Below are 20,991 nucleotides of genomic sequence, written 5' to 3' on the forward strand. Positions count from 1 at the left end.
TTTTGCTTTTAGATCTGGTGAATGCAGACGCTGTTGCAAGTGGATGTAATATGGAACCGCCTTAATATATATCTTTCTTCCTGACCAAAAAAAAAACCTCATTATTCAGAAGGATAAAAAATAAAAAAAAAAAAAAAAAGAGGGGCAAAAGAAAAGGAAATTACAAAAAAAAAAAAAAAAAGTGAAATTTAGGCCACGAACATGAGGACGAGAGAGAGAGAGAGGCACGAGCTTTCAATTCCTCAGTTTCTCCGCCCAAAAACCATCTCTTGCAGCTCTCTCTTTGCTGGGGTGGGGTTGAACAACCAACGCCGCCCTCTCTCAATTTCTCCGCCCGATTCAGTCTCCCTCTCCCGTATAAAGGCCGCCCTTCTCTCTTTCTTTCCATCTCGCGCTCTTCTCTCCCTCTCTCTCGCATCGTTTCTTGCGGGTTATTGCTGCAATATCTCCAATGGCCGCCGCGGTTTTCCAAGGATTCGGAGCCTCCACGGCTCTGTCGCTCTCCAAATCCTTCGACTCCAAAAGGGTCAAGCTCCTTTCAGCAGATCTCTCTCGGGTTCGCTTCTTGTCCTTGGGTTGTCTTTTGCTCTGGTTTCTTGGCACTGTTCCGCGCGAATTTCAAGAATTAGTCCTCGCTTGATCGTGGGCCGTAGCGTAGCCGGCATTTTAATCTGATTATGCCTTTTGGGTCGATCTCTGTAATTCGAGAAATGGAAGAAGTATGATTTCCTTTCTGGGTATTGATTTCTTCTTCTTCTCATTCTTTCTTTTGTGTTCCTGTGTGGTTTTGATGCAGAGAGAAGAGCAAGTTTTGTTCTAGTTGGATCTGACGGGAGAGTGGTTTTGGATTCAAGCCGTGCCCGAAAGCTTGTCACCAATGCAGTTGCAGTTAATTTCTTCATATCTCTCTCCCTCGTTTCTTGGTTCTTTTGATTTATCGAATTTGGTATTAAAGCTTGAGATTTGGTTCTTGTTTCTTCTTGTGGACGTGTAGACGAAAGGAGATAGTGCGGCGGCGATTTCGGCATCCAAACCCGGGTACCTCTCATATTTTTCGAATCACAATTAACTGTTGCTGTGGTTGTCTCTGGTTTTACATTTATTTGCATTTTGTGTTCGAGTTCATTCTTTCATTTTGTGGGAAACTTGCTCTGCCGTCCCCTTCCCCTCTAGGTAAGTTTACATCATGAAGTAGCCCTTTTGCCCAGCATGTTCAACAAGCCAGACACTGGTCTCTAATCGAGCTCTTTAATGTCAATCTTCTGGGTTTTAGAGGATGCTCTGATGTTATTCTCTTCTTTCTTGGGACTGTTATTCGTCTATGAATTGCATTTGTTCAGGCGAATAGGTGAAAGGATGAAGCCTGATTGCAAGTTTGTTTGCTTATGGAAAGCTTTGATTTTTTGTGTCAATCGTTAGGTAGCACTCTCTCTGAGTTCCCTTAGACTTTCCAATTTTGATGAAGACATAATCCTACGTGACTGATGTGATAGTCGGACACCTGTGACAGGGGTATGTGAAGCATAGTTGTGGAGACATGCTAAAAATAAGTATTTTGAAGGTTCTGTTTCCCCTAGATGTAAGACCAACAGTACTCTTAGCTTATGTTTGGAACAATACAGCTCGATTGTGTGAATGGACTTCAAATGATGGAGATATTGTTGTAAGTCAAGCTAGGATAGCTGTGGGCATACATAAGTTTTTTCCCCTTGCGTCATCATTCTATAATACAGCCACACTTGACTTCCACAAAGTTCATATTATGTTTCGTAAGGTTACAGCTTGTAAAGTATGCTTCACTTTGAAGATGCCTAAAAAGGAATCAAATTAGAAATACTCTGCAAAACTAAGTCCTCATCTTGATTGCTGACTTTGATAGAATGTACGCGTTCTGAAGAAAGAATCAGATTGTAGCTTCCAGTCATTCACATCCCTTTAAGAACTTCTGCTCCCAAGGAGCAGAATTCCCATTTTGATTTGAGTAGTAAGATGACAAAAGTTAAGTTGAATATATTTGGCTAAACAACAGAGAGAAGTATCACTGCACCACAAGTCGGTCCAGAATTGATCATCTGTCCTCTCTGGACTCCTGAATTAACAAACTGTGCGAAGTTACTTTAACCTGCTTATGTGCTTTCACTAGCTTATGCCATTAGAGAATCAAACTTCCGCATTATTCCGGGTCCTTTTGGAGGTCCATGCTTCAAAATATGCCCTGCTTTCAGAGGCTTCCTTGTTCTGTGGAGAGCCTCCAAAGCAATACCCAAAATGTCTTGATTAACTCTCTCTCTATACACCATTGATTGCTGAATTATCTTCCACTTAAATGAGATGAGTTTCCTGTCATTATCTCTGTTTCCCTAGAAGAAAATCTCTTTGAATCTGAGAAGGTGAGTACACCGGTAGACCAAATAAAGATTTATACGTTAATGCATGAAATCACTCTTGTCATGGGATGGAATATTCAAATTAGAGATCAATGTTAGCATCTCATTTCCTGATTATATGTACCAGATGTGAAAAGTACCACTTGCTTGTATCCTGGGATGATAGGCATATTGATCATGTTTATGTGAATTTACTTTCCATTTTGCATATGCACACGGTATATATTGATGCAGAGGATGAATTTTGTTTTTCTTGGAGAGGGAAAAACTGTGTATATTTAATTTGCTTTAGTGAAAAAAACTCAATCTGTGGTTCTGTGCCATGGTAGTGTAATGTCAATGAACTTTTGTCTCCTGTGGACATGTTTTTTCCTAGTTGAATACAAGTACTAAATTCAGACTCATCTCTGCATTGGTGTTTAAACCATTGAGAGTATCCTTCATTCGATAAGCCATAGCTTTTCCTATTCTGGGATGTTGGAACTTGTTGTATGATGTACGTGCCATTTTCTTGAACATCTGCTATTCAAGCTTCGTTTTACCGAATGCTTCATCCCTTTTGGTCTCAAATTTGTAAAAAACTTACTAGGCCTGGCCCGTAAAAGCTTTTGCCAGCCTTTACATATTTATGGTATAATATTACCAACAAAAGCATTGTCCCTGCATCTACACGGATCTGCATTTCCATGTTATAAGTGTTTTTCTGATAATACTATCTGATTGAGAATCCAACTGAGTCTCTGTATTTGATTACCAGGCATGAGCTTTTGCTTTTTGAAGCTCTTCAAGAAGGTCTGGAGGAAGAAATGGAAAGAGATCCCCTTGTATGTGTGATGGGCGAAGATGTGGGTCATTATGGAGGATCTTACAAGGTCACTAAGGGACTAGCTACGAAATATGGCGACCTTAGGGTTCTTGACACGCCCATTGCTGAGAACTCCTTCACGGGAATGGGAATCGGAGCTGCCATGACTGGCTTGAGGCCAATCGTGGAAGGTATGAACATGGGGTTTCTCCTTCTCGCGTACAACCAAATTTCCAACAACTGCGGCATGCTTCATTACACTTCTGGGGGCCAATTCAAAATACCAATAGTTATTCGCGGCCCCGGTGGAGTCGGGAGACAACTTGGAGCTGAGCACTCACAGCGTCTGGAGTCGTACTTCCAGTCCATCCCTGGGATTCAAATGGTCGCGTGCTCGACCCCATACAACGCCAAGGGCCTGATGAAAGCCGCGATTCGGAGCGACAATCCTGTTATTCTGTTCGAGCATGTCTTGCTCTACAATCTCAAGGAGAGGATTCCCGATGAAGAGTACGTGTTGTCCCTTGAAGAAGCCGAGATGGTCAGGCCCGGGGAGCACGTGACGATCCTAACTTACTCAAGGATGAGATATCACGTGATGCAAGCTGCGAAAACCCTGGTGAACAAGGGCTATGATCCCGAAGTGATCGACATCAGGTCGCTGAAGCCGTTCGATCTTTACACGATCGGGAATTCCGTGAAGAAGACTCACCGCGTGTTGATCGTGGAGGAGTGCATGAGGACGGGCGGGATCGGCGCTAGCTTAACGGCGGCTATCAACGAGAACTTCCACGACTATTTGGATGCCCCGATAGTGTGCTTGTCTTCTCAAGACGTGCCGACCCCATACGCCGGGACGTTGGAGGAGTGGACGGTGGTTCAGCCGGGGCAGATCGTGACGGCGGTCGAGCAGCTCTGTAAGTAACTACACGGCCGAGGGAGGCACCATAGGCTGCGCCAACAAGCCACCTGAGATGTCCTTCCTCCTATTTATAGCAGCATGATTCTTTCTGAACCGTCTTTTGAGCTACTTGTGATAATTGAAGTATTTTCTGTGGAAACTTGCTAGTTCTTGACCGTCATATGAGGCAAATAGTTTGGTGTTTTTCCTCATTCAGCAGGCACATGGGACCTTGTCTTATCTTGTTTGTCAGCAATTTGTATTTTGTATTTGAGGGTGTGATTGTTTGGAAAAAATTAATGTTATAAAAAATATTTAAAAATGATTTTTTTATAAAAAATAAATAAACGAAAAATATTTTTATCGTTTATGAAAATATTTATTTATGAAAATATTTGGACATAAATTATTATGTATAATTTAAACGATTTAAAAATATATTTTTAAAGTCATTCATTAAAACCCTTCAATTTTTTATTACGAGGTCTAGATAAAGCATTTATCTCAACATTTATTGTAAGCCCGCTGGTCAAAGAGTGGCAAAAGAAAAAGAGCTCCATTGCTTATTTAAAAGATTAAACATTTCAAATTGTCGACACTTAAATAAGAGTGATTAAACATAATATATATACATATATGTCTCCATATATATCTGTTTTTTTTTTTGTCAGACCACTTCAGTTATATGGATATAGTCAACTCGACTCTTTGACCCAAAAAAAGAAAAGAAAAAGAAACTCGACTCTTAATAATAATAGGATGTTATTAATTATTTGAAAAAATATATAGAACAATATTGGCAAAAAAAAAAATTGCTTGGCAATCACAGATAATATCCAATTATTTCTAGTATATAATATTTTTCGGGACTTGATTATAACTAAAATGCATTTCTTAAAACTAAAAAAAAGTATAACACCACAATATACTCTTAGAATTTGATTTGGATATAGAAATTTAGGAGAGGCAGGCTATAATTTTGAGGAGACGTATATTGGTCAAGATTCTAAATGCATTCGACAACATAAAAATAAATATAATATTTAATGTACTCGATAATCATAAATAATATTCATTCTTTTAGGTTGTAAATTTATTTCTAGAAGCTTAGTGCCACTTATATGGGAAAACTATTGGAAAAGTTCTAAATTTATTGAACATGTGGTCATTTAGCTTTAAACATTTTAATTTCACTAATTTTTTTTTTTGTCGAATTTAATCCTATATATTCTAACTATGTTTCAATTTAGTTCTTTCAACCAATTTTGGTGAGGAAACTACTGACATGTAATTTGATCATCTCACATTGCATGATCAATGCCAATGTGAATAATTTTTGATAACTTTTTAATAAAAAGAAATTTATTTTTCCTTTTCTCTTTTTTTTTTATGCTTTTTATTATTATTATTACATTTGCGTTGGCGAGAATCGCTAGTGACCCTTATCGGCCAAGAAGGCCTTGCATGTAGTTGCAATGGGTCTGAATAAGAGGCATTGCGGTCCTCACCTAGATTTGGCAAGGCGGCCTCATTAGCAACCTAATCACCGTTGTCCACAAAGGAAAAAAAAACAAAGAAAATGAATTTTTCAAAACCCTTTTTTAAAAATTATAAAAAAAATTCACATCAACATTGATCATACTACTTAGAATGATTGAATTTGCCAATTAGTGAATTTTCAAAAGAATTATGATTAAATTAGTCATTCATTAAAACCATTCAATTTTTTATTACGAGGTCTAGATAAAGAGGTTATCTCAAAATTGATTGTAAGCCCGCTGGTCAAAGAGTGGCAAAAGAAAAAGAGTTCCATTGCTTATTTAAAAGATTAAACATTTCAAATTGTCGACACTTAAATAAGAGTGATTAAACATAATATATATATACATATATGTCTCCATATATATCTGTATATATTTATGCTTCTATTCGTGTCATTTTGCACGTAAGTTAATTTATTAGGACAAATTAAGCTTGTTCGTATTTGCTTGTTGTGGTGCAAATAATATGATAAGTGAATTAAGAATATGCAATTTTGGAATAAGTAAAATTCGTATAAATGAAACGCAAATATTAGTGCATCCATCATACCTCATGATGAATTTACTTGAAGATAACTCGAGTTACATGGTTCCACTTCAGTTATGTGGATATAGTCAACTCGACTCTTTGACCCAAAAAAAAAAAAAACTCGACTCTTAATAATAAGAGGGTGTTATTAAATTATTTGAAAGATATATAGAACAATATTGGCAAAAAAAAAAAAATGCTTTGCAATCACAGATAATATCTAATTATTTCTAGTATATAATATTTTTTGGGACTTGATTATAACTAAAATGTATTTCTTAAAACTAAAAAAAGTATAACACCACAATATACTCTTAGAATTTGATTTGGATATAGAAATTTAGGAGAGGCAGACTATAATTTTGAGGAGACATATATTGGTCAAGATTCCAAATGCATCCGACGATATAAAAATAAAAATAATATTTAATGTACTCAATAATCATAAATAATATTCATTCTTTTAGGTTGTAAATTTATTTCTAGAGGTTAGTGCAACTTATTGAATGAGTGTTCATTTAGTTTTAAACATTTTAATTTCAGTAATTTTTTTGTTGAATTTAATCCTATATATTTTGACTATGTTTCAATTTAATTATTTCAACCAATTTTGGCGAGGAAACTGCTAACATGTACTTTGATCATCTCACATTGCATGATCAATACCGATGTGGATAATTTTTGATAATTGTTTAATAAAAAGAAATTTATTTTTCCTTTTCTATTTTTCTTGAAACTTCTTTTTTTATTTTACATGTGTCAGTGAGAATAGACCATGACCCTTATCGGCCAAGAAGGCCTTGCATGTAGTTGCAATGGGCCTGGACAAGAGGCATCGCGGCCCTTGCCTGGATTTGGCAAGGCGGCCTCATTAGCGACCTAGTCACCGTTGCCCACAAAAAAAAAAAAAAAAAACAAAGAAAATGAAATTTTCAAAACCCTTTTTAAAAAATGATAAAAAAAAAAGTTACATCAACATTGATCACACTACTTAGAATGATTGAATTTGCCAATTAGTGAATTTTTAAAAGAATTATGACTAAATTAGTCAAATTGAAATATTTACAACTAAATTGATGCAAATGAAAGGGGTTTAGGACTTTTCTAGTATTTTTCCAATCAAAATCATTAGCTAAAATATGAGTCTATGGAGATATTATTAGGGTTAAGACACAATCTCATAATTACATAATTATTCACAAAAAAGAAAGGCTTGTGTAATACTCGTATTTTATAAGGAATACAGGGATAACTTAGGAAATCTAGGAAAGAGAAAGTGAGTTGTTATTTATGAATGAGATATAAAATTGTATTTTGGCATAGATATATGGGTTAACAATCACGAAAAACCCTAAATTGATATATTCTTGACACATAAATTTATTGACTATAAAAATTTCCGAATTGATGCATTCATGATAAATTTACCTTCAATTATTTTTTATTAAATTCTACTGTCAAATTGCATAGTTTGGTGATATAAGTGATAAGTGTACTAATTTGGGCCTTTATGTATCAACTTATGATTTTTTGCAAAATTAATTCAATTTCGAAAAGTAACGTGTGTAATTCATTACAAATATATCAGTTAGGATTTTTAATAGTAAAAAGATTAGTTTAAAATAAATTTACCACGTGCATATTCGTTTGTGATTTTTTATGGCATGTCAAGTGAAAACAAGGAAATAATAAAAATTAGTCTAAGATATCTCAAATGTGAATAAGAATCAGATATAGTCAAAATATCTCCCCACATCTTCTCTCTCTCCATCAAACCTCGCCCTTCCTTTCCCTTCCCTTCCCTTCTATTCCTCGCGCACTCTCCTTTCCTCTCTCGCTCGCACGGCGCAGCCTCCTCCCCTCGCCGCCGCCGCCAACCCTCGCCGCCATCGCCGGCCCCTCCCCCGCCCTCCCGCTCCCCGCCGGCGCCCCCGCACCGCGACCCTGCCCGGCCCGACCCGGCTCCGTCCCTCGCGTCATCGGCCCCTCCCCTCTCTCTCTCTCTATACGTATCCGCAGCAACCCTACCTCCGGCCCTCTCCTCCCTTTTGGCGGCCCGCCGGCTCCGATTCGCCGCCCGCCTCCGCCGCCGACGCGCCCGGGCCCGCCGATTCGCCGTCGGAAACGAAGGTGAGTCCGTTCCCGTTCCCGCTCCTCTGCGCGCGGGTTTGTCAGATCGCCGAGATGCGGGTGCTCCGGCGAGCGCCGATTGGGCCTCCCCCCCGCCGCGTGCGGGTTAGGAACGCCGTCGCCCTGCCGCTCCGCGCGGGTTGCGCGACGGTGGCGGTGGCGGATTTCCTGGGGAAGGGGAACGCGAACGCGAACGCGAACGCAATCCCCGTGCCCGTCCCTAGGGTTTTCGCGAGTGTGCCTTTCGTTTTCTTATCGCCTAAAGCTTGGATTTTGCTCTGGTTTGTAATGTGTAATTCTTGCGAGAGAGTGTCTATTATCCTATAGAAGTCAGCTCGCGGCAACTGACGCAGGATTTTGCCCTAATTTTCTTTCGGCTGGATATTGTACCCTATCCTACAGAGAGTACTGTTCTTTTTTTAAAGTTGACTATCTGTTGGTTTGTGATCGCTGTAGAGCTGGATTCAACCTCATCCAGGTCTAAGATTCTTTGAGAGCACTATTTCACAGTTTGTTCCTTAAGGAGTTTCTGTTGGCCTAGGAGATGTTTGACAGACACTTAACAATGCCTTACCCCCGTTGAATTTTGAGTCAATGTGTGTACTTGGTCTTATTAACACTCTTGGAATACTGTATTTTCTTTATATATCTTGTGTTTTAGTCCAACTGGAAAAGGTAATCAAGGTACTTGACTTTGATCAATTTCTGATGACGAGAACGAACTTGGGTCACTCATTATTCTGGTCCATAGTTGAATTAGATAATCTATCAATCAGTAGATTTGAAACATGACTTCAGTACACAGAATTCGAAACACAGGAAAAAAGTAACACTAAATCGGAATAATTCATACCTAACTACCGAATTGTATAGATAGAAAAAGTTGGCATGCTGAAACTAATGTATTATGAACCTGAAGCACCAACTTAACAGATAATAAAGATCACATCTTCTAAGTAAGACAGAGATACTTGTTAGCTACCTCCTTATTGTTAGTTTCTGTCATTGTGCAGCTAGCACTTTAAAGCTCGGTCTTTTTTGTACTTTTATATCCTTTCTATCTTCTGGGTTGTAAATGGGAGGTATGCTGTTGGTGCTCTTAAAATACTTATAGAACAAACGAGAATGTAGTTTTATTTTAGAAATTTGTGGATCCGCTGTAGCTTGCTTGTCAAAAGTCTAGGAGCTGAAGAAGCATATCCATGCCATTATATAAACAGTCAAATGAGCACAAATTATGTAATTGATAGACATTTCATAATAAATAAGAACTATATTGTATGTGTGGTGTGCACCAAGGAATTGGCTTAGTGGTTGAAAAAGGACTTGTTTGTGACAGGTTTCGTTCACCACATCTTAAACACATTTGGTTGTTGAGCCATCCTCTCCAGTTTTGTTTGCTTCTTGCTTGGTCTATAAGGTTGCTGGGTATTTATTGGGATCGAGAATTACTTATCTATTGAAGGCTTTCTGTCATGAGGATTATTGGGTATGGGTGTGTGCGTGTGCATGTGCGTGCATGCGTGTAGAGAGGAGAGAGAGATGATAATAAGCATGAGCAGTCCGTGTATAATTACAACAACAAAGTAAGTCTTATCTGACTAATTAGGATTGTTTGTATGAATTAGGTTATGCTCTTAAGTCACTTATGTAACTATTATCATGTGAGATCCTAGTATTCTGTATCCTTGTTGCTTTTTTCATTTTTGCTGTAATACCTCTGTCCTTTTAAGTTTTACCCTCCCTACCCTACCCCATACACACATCTCGCCAAACTGCCTCAAGCTTGCTTTCTTATTTCGATTTGGGTGCCCTCCTTTTTCCACTGATATTTTTTCATTAATAATATTGTCTTTTCTCAAATGCTCAGAAATCCAGTGAAGCAGTCTCATCTATGCTATAGTCATTGTTTGTGTGTTAGGTTTCAATTATGCTCGATGGTAGTTACAGTAAGATTAATGTACAAAATTGGTACATTAAATAATGTGATGAATATCAAGGGGACTTTTCTATTAGAGTGTATCTTATAACTTAGTATATTAATTTTGTAAATATTTCTTAAGATACCTGACATTGTTCCCAGCCTTATTGTCCTTGGAGTTGGCGCAGTTGGTTGGGGCTGTCAGGGCATTTCCAACAAAAGAGTTGGAGGTAACCTGTTCAAATTCCACTGACTATTTGCAAGCCACTTTAGGTTAGGGCTACTTGCATAGATTAAAGGTCTGTACTTAAGCTGATCATGGGGTTTGCAGGGTATTTATAGCTGTTCAGATAAGTGGGCCTTTCTTCTTGCCCCTAGATTACAAAAAGAATTGGGATTTGATATTTGGTTTTAAGTGGGATATTATATTCTTTTTCAGAGAGTTTCCTATTCAACCATGTGTCTTGTTTAGAGGTTCTATTCCAACTGGTGAATAGTTTTTTTCAGAAGAGTCTTCATATGTGATTGTAATTGTTTCTTTTTAATTGTATTTAAATTGTGTGCTGAAATTCTTCTCTTAAGCGGGATGCTTAGATATCATGGGTGTGATGCTTAGAAAGCTTTAAGTGTGATGCCTAGAGGAATATATTTGTTTTGAGTTATCAAGTGATTACTCTTCATGTTTTATATCATTTTGGGCTCACTATTTTGCATCTCATCATGCTACATGTCAATCGAGTTGAGCTCAGGTCTAGAATTGAATTGGTTAGACTAAGGTTTGTAATGCCCATAATGGTGGCTCTAACCCTTAATGCTAGAATACCATTTCTTTGTTGCTATATTGAGCCTTTTATCTATCATTTGTTTACTTCTATTACATATATAGATATCGTATTTTGGTCTGAAACGTTGAAGGCTGATAATTGACTATAAACTATTGTTTAGATAAACTAAATGGCGGCCTACATCGGAGGAGAATCTTCTTCACAAGGACTACAGCAGCAACAGCAAGAAGAAGGTATGGGAGGTCGATGGTACATGTTGCGAAAAGAGATTGAAGAGAATTCACCTTCGAGACTAGATGGAATTGACCTCAAGAAGGAGACTTATCTACGGAAGTGCTATTGCACCTTTTTGCAGGATCTTGGCATGAGGCTCAAAGTGTAAGCTTAATTGTCTTTTCTTACTCTCAAAGTCAATATTTCGCTGTGTTAGGTTTACAATTATACTTCGAGTTATTGAGAACAGTAATTCGGTATCTTTGTGAAAATTTTTGGGCTAAAAGATATAAAATGTTTTAGGATAATGATATTATTGTTCGTGCCAAATTGCCTATTTGTTCTTCAATCATCATGATTCTAAGTGCGGGATGTCCTTTTGTCTTAATCCCAGATGTTTATTGGTATCGATGCTTTACTTTTACCATTTCTTAATTATTTGGAAGTTTAGGTCTGGGATTAGGAGGGAGAAAGGTGTCACATTGTTGTCTTGTTGTTGTGGGTGTTGTCGTTTGTAGACATAATAACATTGTCACTATTTAAGCTAAACTAGTGGTGTGGACATTCTCTCAATGTAGGAGCATATATGTAGGTTTCATGGGGATTTCAACTGGATAGCTGTAGGCAAGGGAAAAAGGGCGGACATGATAGACTGAGAATTTTGGAGCCTCATTGGAAACCCTTTCTTTAGGATATTGAAGTGATTTCTGGGCGGTGGTGTTGAATGTTATTGAATCGCTTTTTTATAATTTTTTTATGAAGTGGGAGAAAAACAGAATAATTTTTTTGGGGCTGGGTTTGTTTATTTATTTGGGAGTGGGTTTGTTTCAAGGGATTTTTAAGCAAGCAGTTGTGTTTGTACAGGGTGGCCTGATACACTAGAAATTTGAAGCTTGGTTGGGAGACCTTTTCTTAGGTTATTTATGTGAACTTTTTGGCTGTAATTAAATGCCCTTTACTATAGAGCAGAACTGTTTATTCGATGATCAGTTTATATTCCTAATAACAGAGAGCGATCTTTAGTATTTAGGTTGAGGTTGATCATTTAGCTTGTTGGTATCTTCTGCGAATTGTTTCTAGCATTATTAGTTACTGTTGGGGCTTGTGGGTTGTTGAAATACAATTATCTGTTACCATGTCAGTAGACCAAATTGATTGGGTAAGGTTTGTGAGTTGTTGCTCTCTGAAATCCTAGATATGTGTCTCCATTCTTTAATTAGACACCTAATTTATTTGTTCATTACCATGTCAGTACACCAAGTTGTGGAAACTGTGTTTTTGTCATTAGTAATGGTCAAGGCTTGTGGGTTGTTGTAATATGAACTTTTATTGCCATGTCTAGCTGTTGGAATGATTTGGATGAATGATGCACTGGAACTTTATGGAGCTCACCCTGAATCCTATTTATGCTTCTGTCTTGACTGTTACTTTAGGTTACATCTAATATGCGATAAAAGCTTCTACATATGATCATATTACATCAGCTGGCCACTATAGATTAGGCATCCAACTTTTTCATTCTGGCAAAGTCTAGTGGCCTCCTCATTCCATGCTGCTGAATCATATCGTACATACATGGATGTGACTGGAACTATTATGATTTATTGTGTAGGCCTCAAGTAACAATAGCTACGGCAATTATATTTTGTCATCGGTTCTTCCTCCGGCAATCACATGCAAAGAATGACAGAAGGGTCAGTGATTTTATAGTATTTCTGTTGTCAATTTGGCTATTTAAATATATGCATTGTGCACTGGCATTTGCATTTAGCATGCTTAAGATTGATTATTGGATGGCTGTCCTCTTTAAGCAAGCAGAAGACTGACTTTGGCAGGTGGATTGATTTCATGAGAGAAAAATATGACATCATATATTCACATTATGAAGAAAATTATTAGTTAGGAGCTATAATTTAACCTACTGTGGTCTTGAGATTTACTAGAAACAATCCTGAATGCATAACTCGGTAGATATATCTAAATCCCCTCCCCTCAAGCCCCAACCGAAAAAAAGGAATGCCTTACATGTGCATTATATAGCCAGACATGACAATTGTGTGCGCTGATTTGTTCTGGCAGATGATATGGTCATTTTTAGACTTTTAGCTATTTTTCCTGGCTTTATCATTATCATTTGTGTGAACCTTAAAAGATCTATCGAAGAAGAGGCCTTGCCTTATGTTTTATGTGCTTATGTTGAGTTCTGTTAACAAGTTCTCCTAGGGTACTAGTTAATTAAGTTAAATAAAAGTGGAAAAAACATTTCCAAGACACTTTGAAGATGGAGGAATTACATATTGCAGTAAAGTCACTTTCTTCAAATAGTAAATTTGAAAATTCCAAAGCATATTCAATAAGGTTTAACAAGTGCCTGAGGGGCTCTCAACATTTTCCATTTATGTTAAACTAGAAAATAAACCTGAGCGTTGCCGTGAAATTTTATATGCCCTTCATTAAGAAATTTACTAATGTCATTATCTAGTCTTCTGTAATAGCCAGTCATGGGTTTAAGAGACATAATTTTTGGGAAACTCTGAGAAAGTTGAAAGAAATGATTTACTTATGGACTGATATTTGAAATTTTGATGATTTTAAGTGAGAATAGACAACATAATTACCGTTTTCATGATTATTTGAAGTGCTAAATATAGAAAAAGAAATAAGTACTTATTCCTTGATAAGCTTGAAACGTTTCTCCATAGCGTTATACTGTACTTTTGTTCCTTGAAAACTAATCGTGGTTAATAACATTTTGCATATCTGGTGGAGTTTAGTTTTAAAATAAGTAATAATAATAGTCGTGCTCCCACCAATTTTTTTTTTTTTTTTAATTGTATGCACTCATACCATCATATATTTACTTTAAGGGACTGACCAATTAAAAGTAAACTAAAAAGATGAATATGAGCAATCGGCTGACATGAAAATTAGGAAAAAGGAAAATAAATGCAAAAAAGGAAAATGAATGGGAAAAATTTAAAGAAAAAGTGGATTATTGTGGGTAACAGGTAAATTGGAACATGGCACCTAGATGAAGTGAGAACATGTCACCACTGGGCAGCTTATTTATGATTGGTTAGGTACGGGAATTATGTACATAAAAATGAGGTTAAAGAGGACCAAACTGAGGACATCAGGGGGCTGGGCATTTGTCTGATGAACCAGTAATGGTCCCAGACCTGTCATCTTGTGAGAAGCCCACCCAGCTTAAAACTTCCTTTATTGCATTGTAATATTAAGAAAAAAGAAGGGTGGGGAAAGAGGGAAAAGGATAAGAGGGGTGGTGAAGGGAAGTACAATGGCTATCATAATTTGAATGACTGAAAATAATATTATACTGAATATATTGGTTCTTTGATGCATCAGGCGTTATGGTCTGGATGAACTCACTTGAAGAGCTAGGTGTGATGAACTTTGAAAATAATATGATACTGAACTTATTGGCTCTTTGATACGTCAGACATTGTGTTCTGGATGAACTCACTTAAAGCGCTAGGTGTGATGAGCTCTCCTTTTATAATAATCCACGACCATTGTAAGATAATATAAAATGTTTTTTGATGTTTCTGTTGAATATTTGACATTTGGGAATTCGAATAACCTGGTTTTGTAAGGCTGGTTCTTCGTATATTGCTACAATGTCAATTGCCAAATTTCTATTTGCTTGGATGAGATGAGATACATTAGGGTAGTCGGATATTTTCATTTTCTTTTTCCAACTGGACCAGTATCGCCTGTCATCTTTTGGTTTTGAGTTATGCTGATCCCTGGGTTCCCTTTCTGTAAACTTATGCTTCCTTATTGACTTGGCATTCTGGCTGCTGATAACTCACAGCATTTTTATTTTTGGATGTTATCATGCATGTTGATGGCTTTCGTTCCATTAGTCGTGTTTTTATGTCTGAGTTTATTTCTATTGATGGTATTAATTGTTTCAGGCCCGTATTAATCTTGGATTTGGGTTACCTGACTTACTTGGAAAAAAATTAGTGTAATTTTGCTTTATTTGATCGGTGTCCTTTTCAATGCTTGACAGACGATTGCAACTGTGTGCATGTTCCTTGCTGGGAAAGTTGAGGAGACTCCGCGCCCACTAAAAGATGTCATACTTGTTTCTTATGAGATAATCCATAAAAAGGATCCAGCTGCTGCTCAGAGGATCAAACAGAAGGTTTTCCTTAACTTGCCATTTTGATTTTGAAGAGACTAATTCTTGCCTGTTGCGTTGTCGTGCGTTCTTTTGCCACTTCTTACTGTCATGAACTTGCTTGTGCTGCCTAAATAGAGTCTGTTCATATTGTTGCATCTTACTGAAGTTTACTTTTACTGCTTGTATCATTGCACATTTAAAAGATAGAGACTATTATATCATGTCTTTATCTGCATGAAATGGAAGGATCATTCTTGAATTTGTACGGGCAATGCATAGTATTCCTATGTTTGAGCAAACTTGGCTGACGAACATGCCCCATAATGCTTTTTTTTAAGAGAATGTTTGGCGATTTTAAGTTGGGAGAGAAATGATATGGGACAAAGGCAGAAGGCATTACCTACATCTTTGTTTAGATGTATAATGAAGTAAATTGATGTGGAGGAGAAAGAAGATAGGATGCGAAAGCTCTTTGTATTATATTCGTATGAAAATAGACTGGTAATACTGCAGTATATGCCTTGGGAATTGATTTACTTCCATTCCCTTCCAAAGTTGGGAGGAAATTGAATTTGTCTCACTTGGAAATATTCCACCCATTTCTGTTCATTTCTTCTCTTCTTTCTCACCAGTAGAGGAAATGTTTCCTTTTGAATTTGTTCCTCCCATTTACTTCCACTTCCCTCGGTATAAACATAGCATTAATGAGATTATCCTTGTGTCATTCCCATTTCTGCAGAATCAGTGGTGATATTGAACAAAAAATCTCATACTGTTAATGCCTTCTTTTGTCAGCATCACATGATGTCTTAATTTCCCTTGCCCTTTTCAATCTGAATCTTGGATGTTCAGGGGGTCATACTTGTTTGGATCTAAGTTTTGAGTTTTCTCCGTAGAATCCTTTTGTAAAGCTATTGGCAAATTCAACTTCAATAACTGTGGTCAGTATCCTGCCAAGGTTATCTGGCTTCGTTATGCTTTGCCCATGATATCTTTCTTTTGTTGGGCTGCCCATAGACGCCTCACTTCTGAGAACCTCAGGAACTGGAATTTTATTCTAATTGATTGTGTTGCCTGTGGAGAGTATATGGGAAATGCACATATTGCTCGCCTATATATTGTGATTTGCCTAACATCTTTGGCATTTCCTTTTTTTTCGGATTATGCAAAAGTCAGTTCTGCAGTCATCTTCCTCATGCTCTCCTTTTCAAATTAGTTCAGAGTGCTGCTCCTGTTTGCCTAATGCGGTGAATTTGGAAGGAACATGATGAGAGACTAATTAAAGGATTTGAATCTTATCTTAATCTCTTTTTGCTGATTTAAAAAATTTATTCTTCATGTTTTAATCTATTTATGGATTAGCGTGTGCATTAAGTTTCCTTTTCCTGTTTTTGTATATTCCCCATGAACTTCCATTGAAGAACTTAATCCTCCTAAAAAAATATTGTGATTCCTTTAGTTTTGGATGCTCTGACACACATGGTTCTGTATCGTGTGCAGGAAGTATATGAGCAGCAGAAGGAGCTAATTTTACTAGGAGAGAGGGTTGTACTTGCCACCTTGGGATTTGACCTAAATGTTCACCATCCATACAAACCTCTTGTTGAAGCAATAAAGAAGTTCAAGGTTGCGCAGAATGCACTTGCTCAAGTGGCATGGAATTTTGTGAATGATGGGTATGATCGAGATTCGTCTCTTTCGTTTCAGGTCTCTGATAATTCCAATTCAGTAGTCTCTTGCCTTTATGTTCTTTCACACACTGTAAGGTGGCTTGCAGACTGAGGACATCGCTCTGCCTGCAATTTAAGCCCCATCATATTGCAGCAGGTGCTATATTCCTTGCTGCCAAGTTCCTCAAAGTGAAGCTCCCATCAGATGGAGAGAGGGTCTGGTGGCAAGAGTTTGATGTCACCCCACGTCAATTAGAGGGTTGGTGTCCTCTTTTAAATTTTTCTGTAAAAATATTGTGTACATTTTGGGGCCTCTGTTGAACAGGCTCTTGGTCCCATATTGCATGTACACATTGATATCTCATTGCATTGAAAATAAGCCCATTGGGTTAGGAGTAATATCACATTGGTTTGCCACGGGTGTCTTTATCCTTACACTCTTTATGATGTATGGTTGCCCGCATCTTATGTTTTGACTCATACATCTCAGTGTGTTCATATCTGCCTTTTTCTGACTATGCAGAGGTTAGCAATCAGATGCTGGAACTGTATGAGCAAAACAGGGTTCCTCCATCTCAAGGGAGTGAAGTTGATGGAAGTGGAGGTGGTGGGTCAACTCATAGGCCCTCTTCAAAAGTTCTGGGGTCAAATGAGGAGCAGGCCTCAAAGCAAGTGTCCTCACGTGCTGCGCTTGACCATTCGGTCTCTGACTATCATGGGTTACATCAGAGACCTGCTCAAAATCATGGTGCTGATCATGCTGATGTGGGCAGTGTTATTACTGATCAAAGGGTTGATCCTGAAGCTAAAGAGAATGCAAGAGAGCATCTTGATTACTTACCTGGTAAAGACAACACGAGAGAGCATTCGAACAAATACAAAGCAGAGTTCGAACATGTTTCTGGAGAAGATCAAGAAAGAAGTAGCAAAAGAAATGATTTTACGGAAGAAGGAGAGTGGACAGACGCTGCATCACGTAAATCAGTGGTCAGTCGAAATCCAGAACTCCGGGAAGGATCAGTTGGTCAGTCGCCAAAGGAAGCCATCAAGATTGATAAGGATAAGGTTAAGGCCGCGCTTGAGAAAAGGAGGAAGGAACGTGCAGAAATGACAAAGAAAAAGGATGTTATGGATGAGGATGACCTGATTGAGAGGGAGCTAGAGGATGGTGTCGAGTTGGCAGTGGAAGATGAGAAAATCAGGAGGAAAGAAGACCGAGCTGGTCTAGAAGTGACGAGCTTGATAATGAAAAGGACCATGAGGATATGGGAGATGGGAAAACCTTGATAACAAAGGGCCAGTCATCAAGAAGAGCAGAAGGCGAAAATGCAGAGGAAGGGGAAATGCTGGATGATGCTTCACCCATGCCAAACTCGCGCAAAAGAAAAGGAAGCCCAATTGATACACAAATAGAAGGAAAGAAGCGGCATGAGCACATATCAAATATGAACCGAGAAACTGGACATGATGGACACAGGATGGGTCGAGTTGGTTATGGAGATAAGGATCATAGAAGGCATGGCCCGGAAAATGGTTATACCGCAGAGAGGGAGCACAGAAGACATGTGTTAGAGACTCATCGGTCATGATGGTGTGGTGCATGTTCCTTGTCGAGCCACGTCAGATTGGATTGTTTTAGTGGGCAGTACTAGTATGTCACGTATTGCAACTGACTGTATTGGGCACAATATTATGCCGGAGGATTTGTCCATATGGATTGAGGGGACTTGCTACATGCGAAATACGGGACATCTCTGAAGAAGGCAAGCGTTTTATTTACTGATTTGTTTCTTTATGTCGGAGTAAGGGACATATGCCGTATTCAAACTTATTCCTGCATTTGGGATTCCGCATCACATCAAAATGTTGTGCTTGTCGCTGCACCTACTGACGATCTGTGCCTGACTTCATGGGTTTGAGCTAATGCTTATCACTATACTTGATAGTGTTGCGGAGCTTTCTTAAATGTTGATAACTATACGTATGCAAGCTGTAAGATCATGTATTAAATGACAATTTTCGCCAGTCTTAAGGAAAACTGTATGAGGAGCAACTATATCTCCTTTTTTTTTTCCTGAAATTTTTATGCTGTAAATGGGAGGGCACCTCCTTTGGTGCGCTATTGAATGGGTTCCTGCTTGTAAGAAACAAAAGAGCTAGAGAGATGGGGAGCAACTATTTCATCAGCCTGAGCTGTGTCAATATTTTAGCCCAAAGCAATGGCATGTCTTCATTATAGGCCAGATGTTCATCTTTTCTTTTGAGTGTTCATGATAGGACTAAACCCGATTGGGGAATTTTTCGGTCTAGAGTAATGTCTTTGCCCACCAAAGTCAGTCGACGACAGATACAATTTCCTTTCAAGATGATGGTGTCTGCCTATCTGAATGAATGAGAGCATCATACTTCAAATGACCTCTAAGAGGACATGGAAACCCAGAGTGTAAAAGGGAAGCGTGGCCAAGCGAACTCGTTTAGGTCACATGTTGATTTTGATGCCATTCGATCAAAGATGGAGCTTTAATTACTTAACCTATAAGATACTTAAAAGCAAGAGCACGTGTAAACGTCTCGTGTGAGTCCTACGATGCGGTTATACTCTTTTGTCCTTTGCGGAATCAAAATGTCTGGGGCAAAACATTCGGACTCGTCACTGGACAAAACCCTATTGCCATAGCCTCACCGAGGTGCTAGAGATCTAGAGTAACATTCACTTAATGTAAATACAAGCATTGCCATTTGAACCTGGCGCTGCTCTCGTCTTTGGATGTATTAGCATTCCCCACTAAAGCTCTAGTACTCATTTACTGAATGAACACGAGAGAATGATAAAGAAATAGGAAAAAAGTCCAGGCTTATCAAAAAGGAAAAAGTCCGAAGAATCGATGGTCCCGCCAATTACTTCTGGAGCCCCTTTGTTCGTATCACTCATCGGCAATGACTCAAATAGTCCATGAACTTTGCCTTCAAGTGCAATATTATTTATAAACTTTAATCGAAGTGATTTTCAAACTTTTGAGACACGTTCAATTTAATCATTGTACCAAATAAATTAGGGACTATATTGAATTTAAAGATATAATAATTTAAGGACTAGATTGAACATTTATAAAAAATTCAGAGATCGCATTGCACATTTGATTAAAATTCAAGGACCGCATTAAATAAATTAAAAGTTCATTAACCAAATTACAGATTGTGGCAAAGTTCATATATCATTTGTATAATTGTCCTCTAATAAAAATTTGACTCTGCATATATAAAAAGCAGGCCACTCTAATTTTTACCAAAAAAAAATAAAAAATAGCAGACCACTCTAATCATATGTACGCGGTTCCTATTGCCGACTCCTGCAATTTGCAAAGGATGTGCATTATATTATATTATAAACACATCTTCTGGAATTAAAAGGAAAAAATCAATGTGCTGGAGACTGACATTTCCAATGTTCCCGACCCTTTTAAGATGGAAATCAAAGATCTCATCGTCCAGTTTTCCTTTCAGCCCCATTGGCAATATTCTAATTAATTTATGTATTTTAAAGATAATTATTGTGGAAGTGCGAGCCGATTAAAACAATCCAATCACAAAAAGACCAGCAAATTATAATGCAAAAGGCCAGCAAAATTAATTAGAATATTGATATTTGTACAATAAGTTTATGAATTTTTTTTGTTGTGGCAATTTCCCTCTATGATGCTCATTCTAAAGTATAAACTGGATTAGAGTGACACATGGAATCTTAATGAATGGGGGCTGGACATGCAAAATAAACTGAGGTAAACCTGATTAGAATATTTTTAAACTAACAAGTAGAGGAGAACCACACACACGCATATATATACACAAAATCTAAAAAAGACAAAGGCAAAGTCATAGCCGAAATCTTAGAATCTTAATCTCAATTACCAACACAAGACCAGTTCCAAGTTTGGTTAGACATAATGAAAACTCAACAA

At 37.8% G+C, this 20,991-nt stretch overlaps 2 protein-coding genes across 2 annotated transcripts; both read left to right on the top strand.

The window, feature by feature from the left end:
* The first annotated feature begins 201 nt into the window (after window positions 1-201).
* Window positions 202-4,375, top strand: LOC104444613 (pyruvate dehydrogenase E1 component subunit beta-3, chloroplastic). The gene is made up of 4 exons (XM_010058322.3): window positions 202-556; window positions 797-888; window positions 995-1,038; window positions 3,145-4,375. Exons 1-4 carry the CDS (start codon window positions 202-204, stop codon window positions 4,115-4,117), a joined length of 1,464 nt encoding a protein of 487 aa, XP_010056624.2. The 3' UTR covers window positions 4,118-4,375.
* Window positions 4,376-8,121: 3,746 nt separating this feature from the next.
* LOC104444614 (cyclin-T1-5) lies at window positions 8,122-19,218 on the top strand. Its single transcript, XM_010058324.3, is given in 9 exon segments — window positions 8,122-8,293; window positions 10,377-10,444; window positions 11,160-11,377; window positions 12,825-12,906; window positions 15,249-15,383; window positions 16,863-17,038; window positions 17,140-17,291; window positions 17,556-18,239; window positions 18,242-19,218. Coding segments are annotated over 7 exon segments (1,818 nt in total). The 5' UTR covers window positions 8,122-8,293; window positions 10,377-10,444; window positions 11,160-11,168; the 3' UTR covers window positions 18,622-19,218.
* Window positions 19,219-20,991: the final 1,773 nt, after the last annotated feature.

This window comes from Eucalyptus grandis, chromosome 5 (genome assembly GCF_016545825.1).
Source record: "Eucalyptus grandis isolate ANBG69807.140 chromosome 5, ASM1654582v1, whole genome shotgun sequence".
In the NCBI taxonomy this organism is placed as follows: Eukaryota; Viridiplantae; Streptophyta; class Magnoliopsida; order Myrtales; family Myrtaceae; genus Eucalyptus; species Eucalyptus grandis.

Excerpts from the sequence above, each read along its gene's own strand:
- LOC104444613 (XM_010058322.3), top strand. The coding sequence starts at position 202 with ATGAGGACGAGAGAGAGAGAGAGGCACGAGCTTTCAATTCCTCAGTTT. Across the intron at positions 557-796 it reads TTTCAGCAGATCTCTCTCGG|AGAGAAGAGCAAGTTTTGTT; the intron begins GTTCGCTTCTTG and ends GTTTTGATGCAG. Across the intron at positions 889-994 it reads TTGTCACCAATGCAGTTGCA|ACGAAAGGAGATAGTGCGGC; the intron begins GTTAATTTCTTC and ends GTGGACGTGTAG.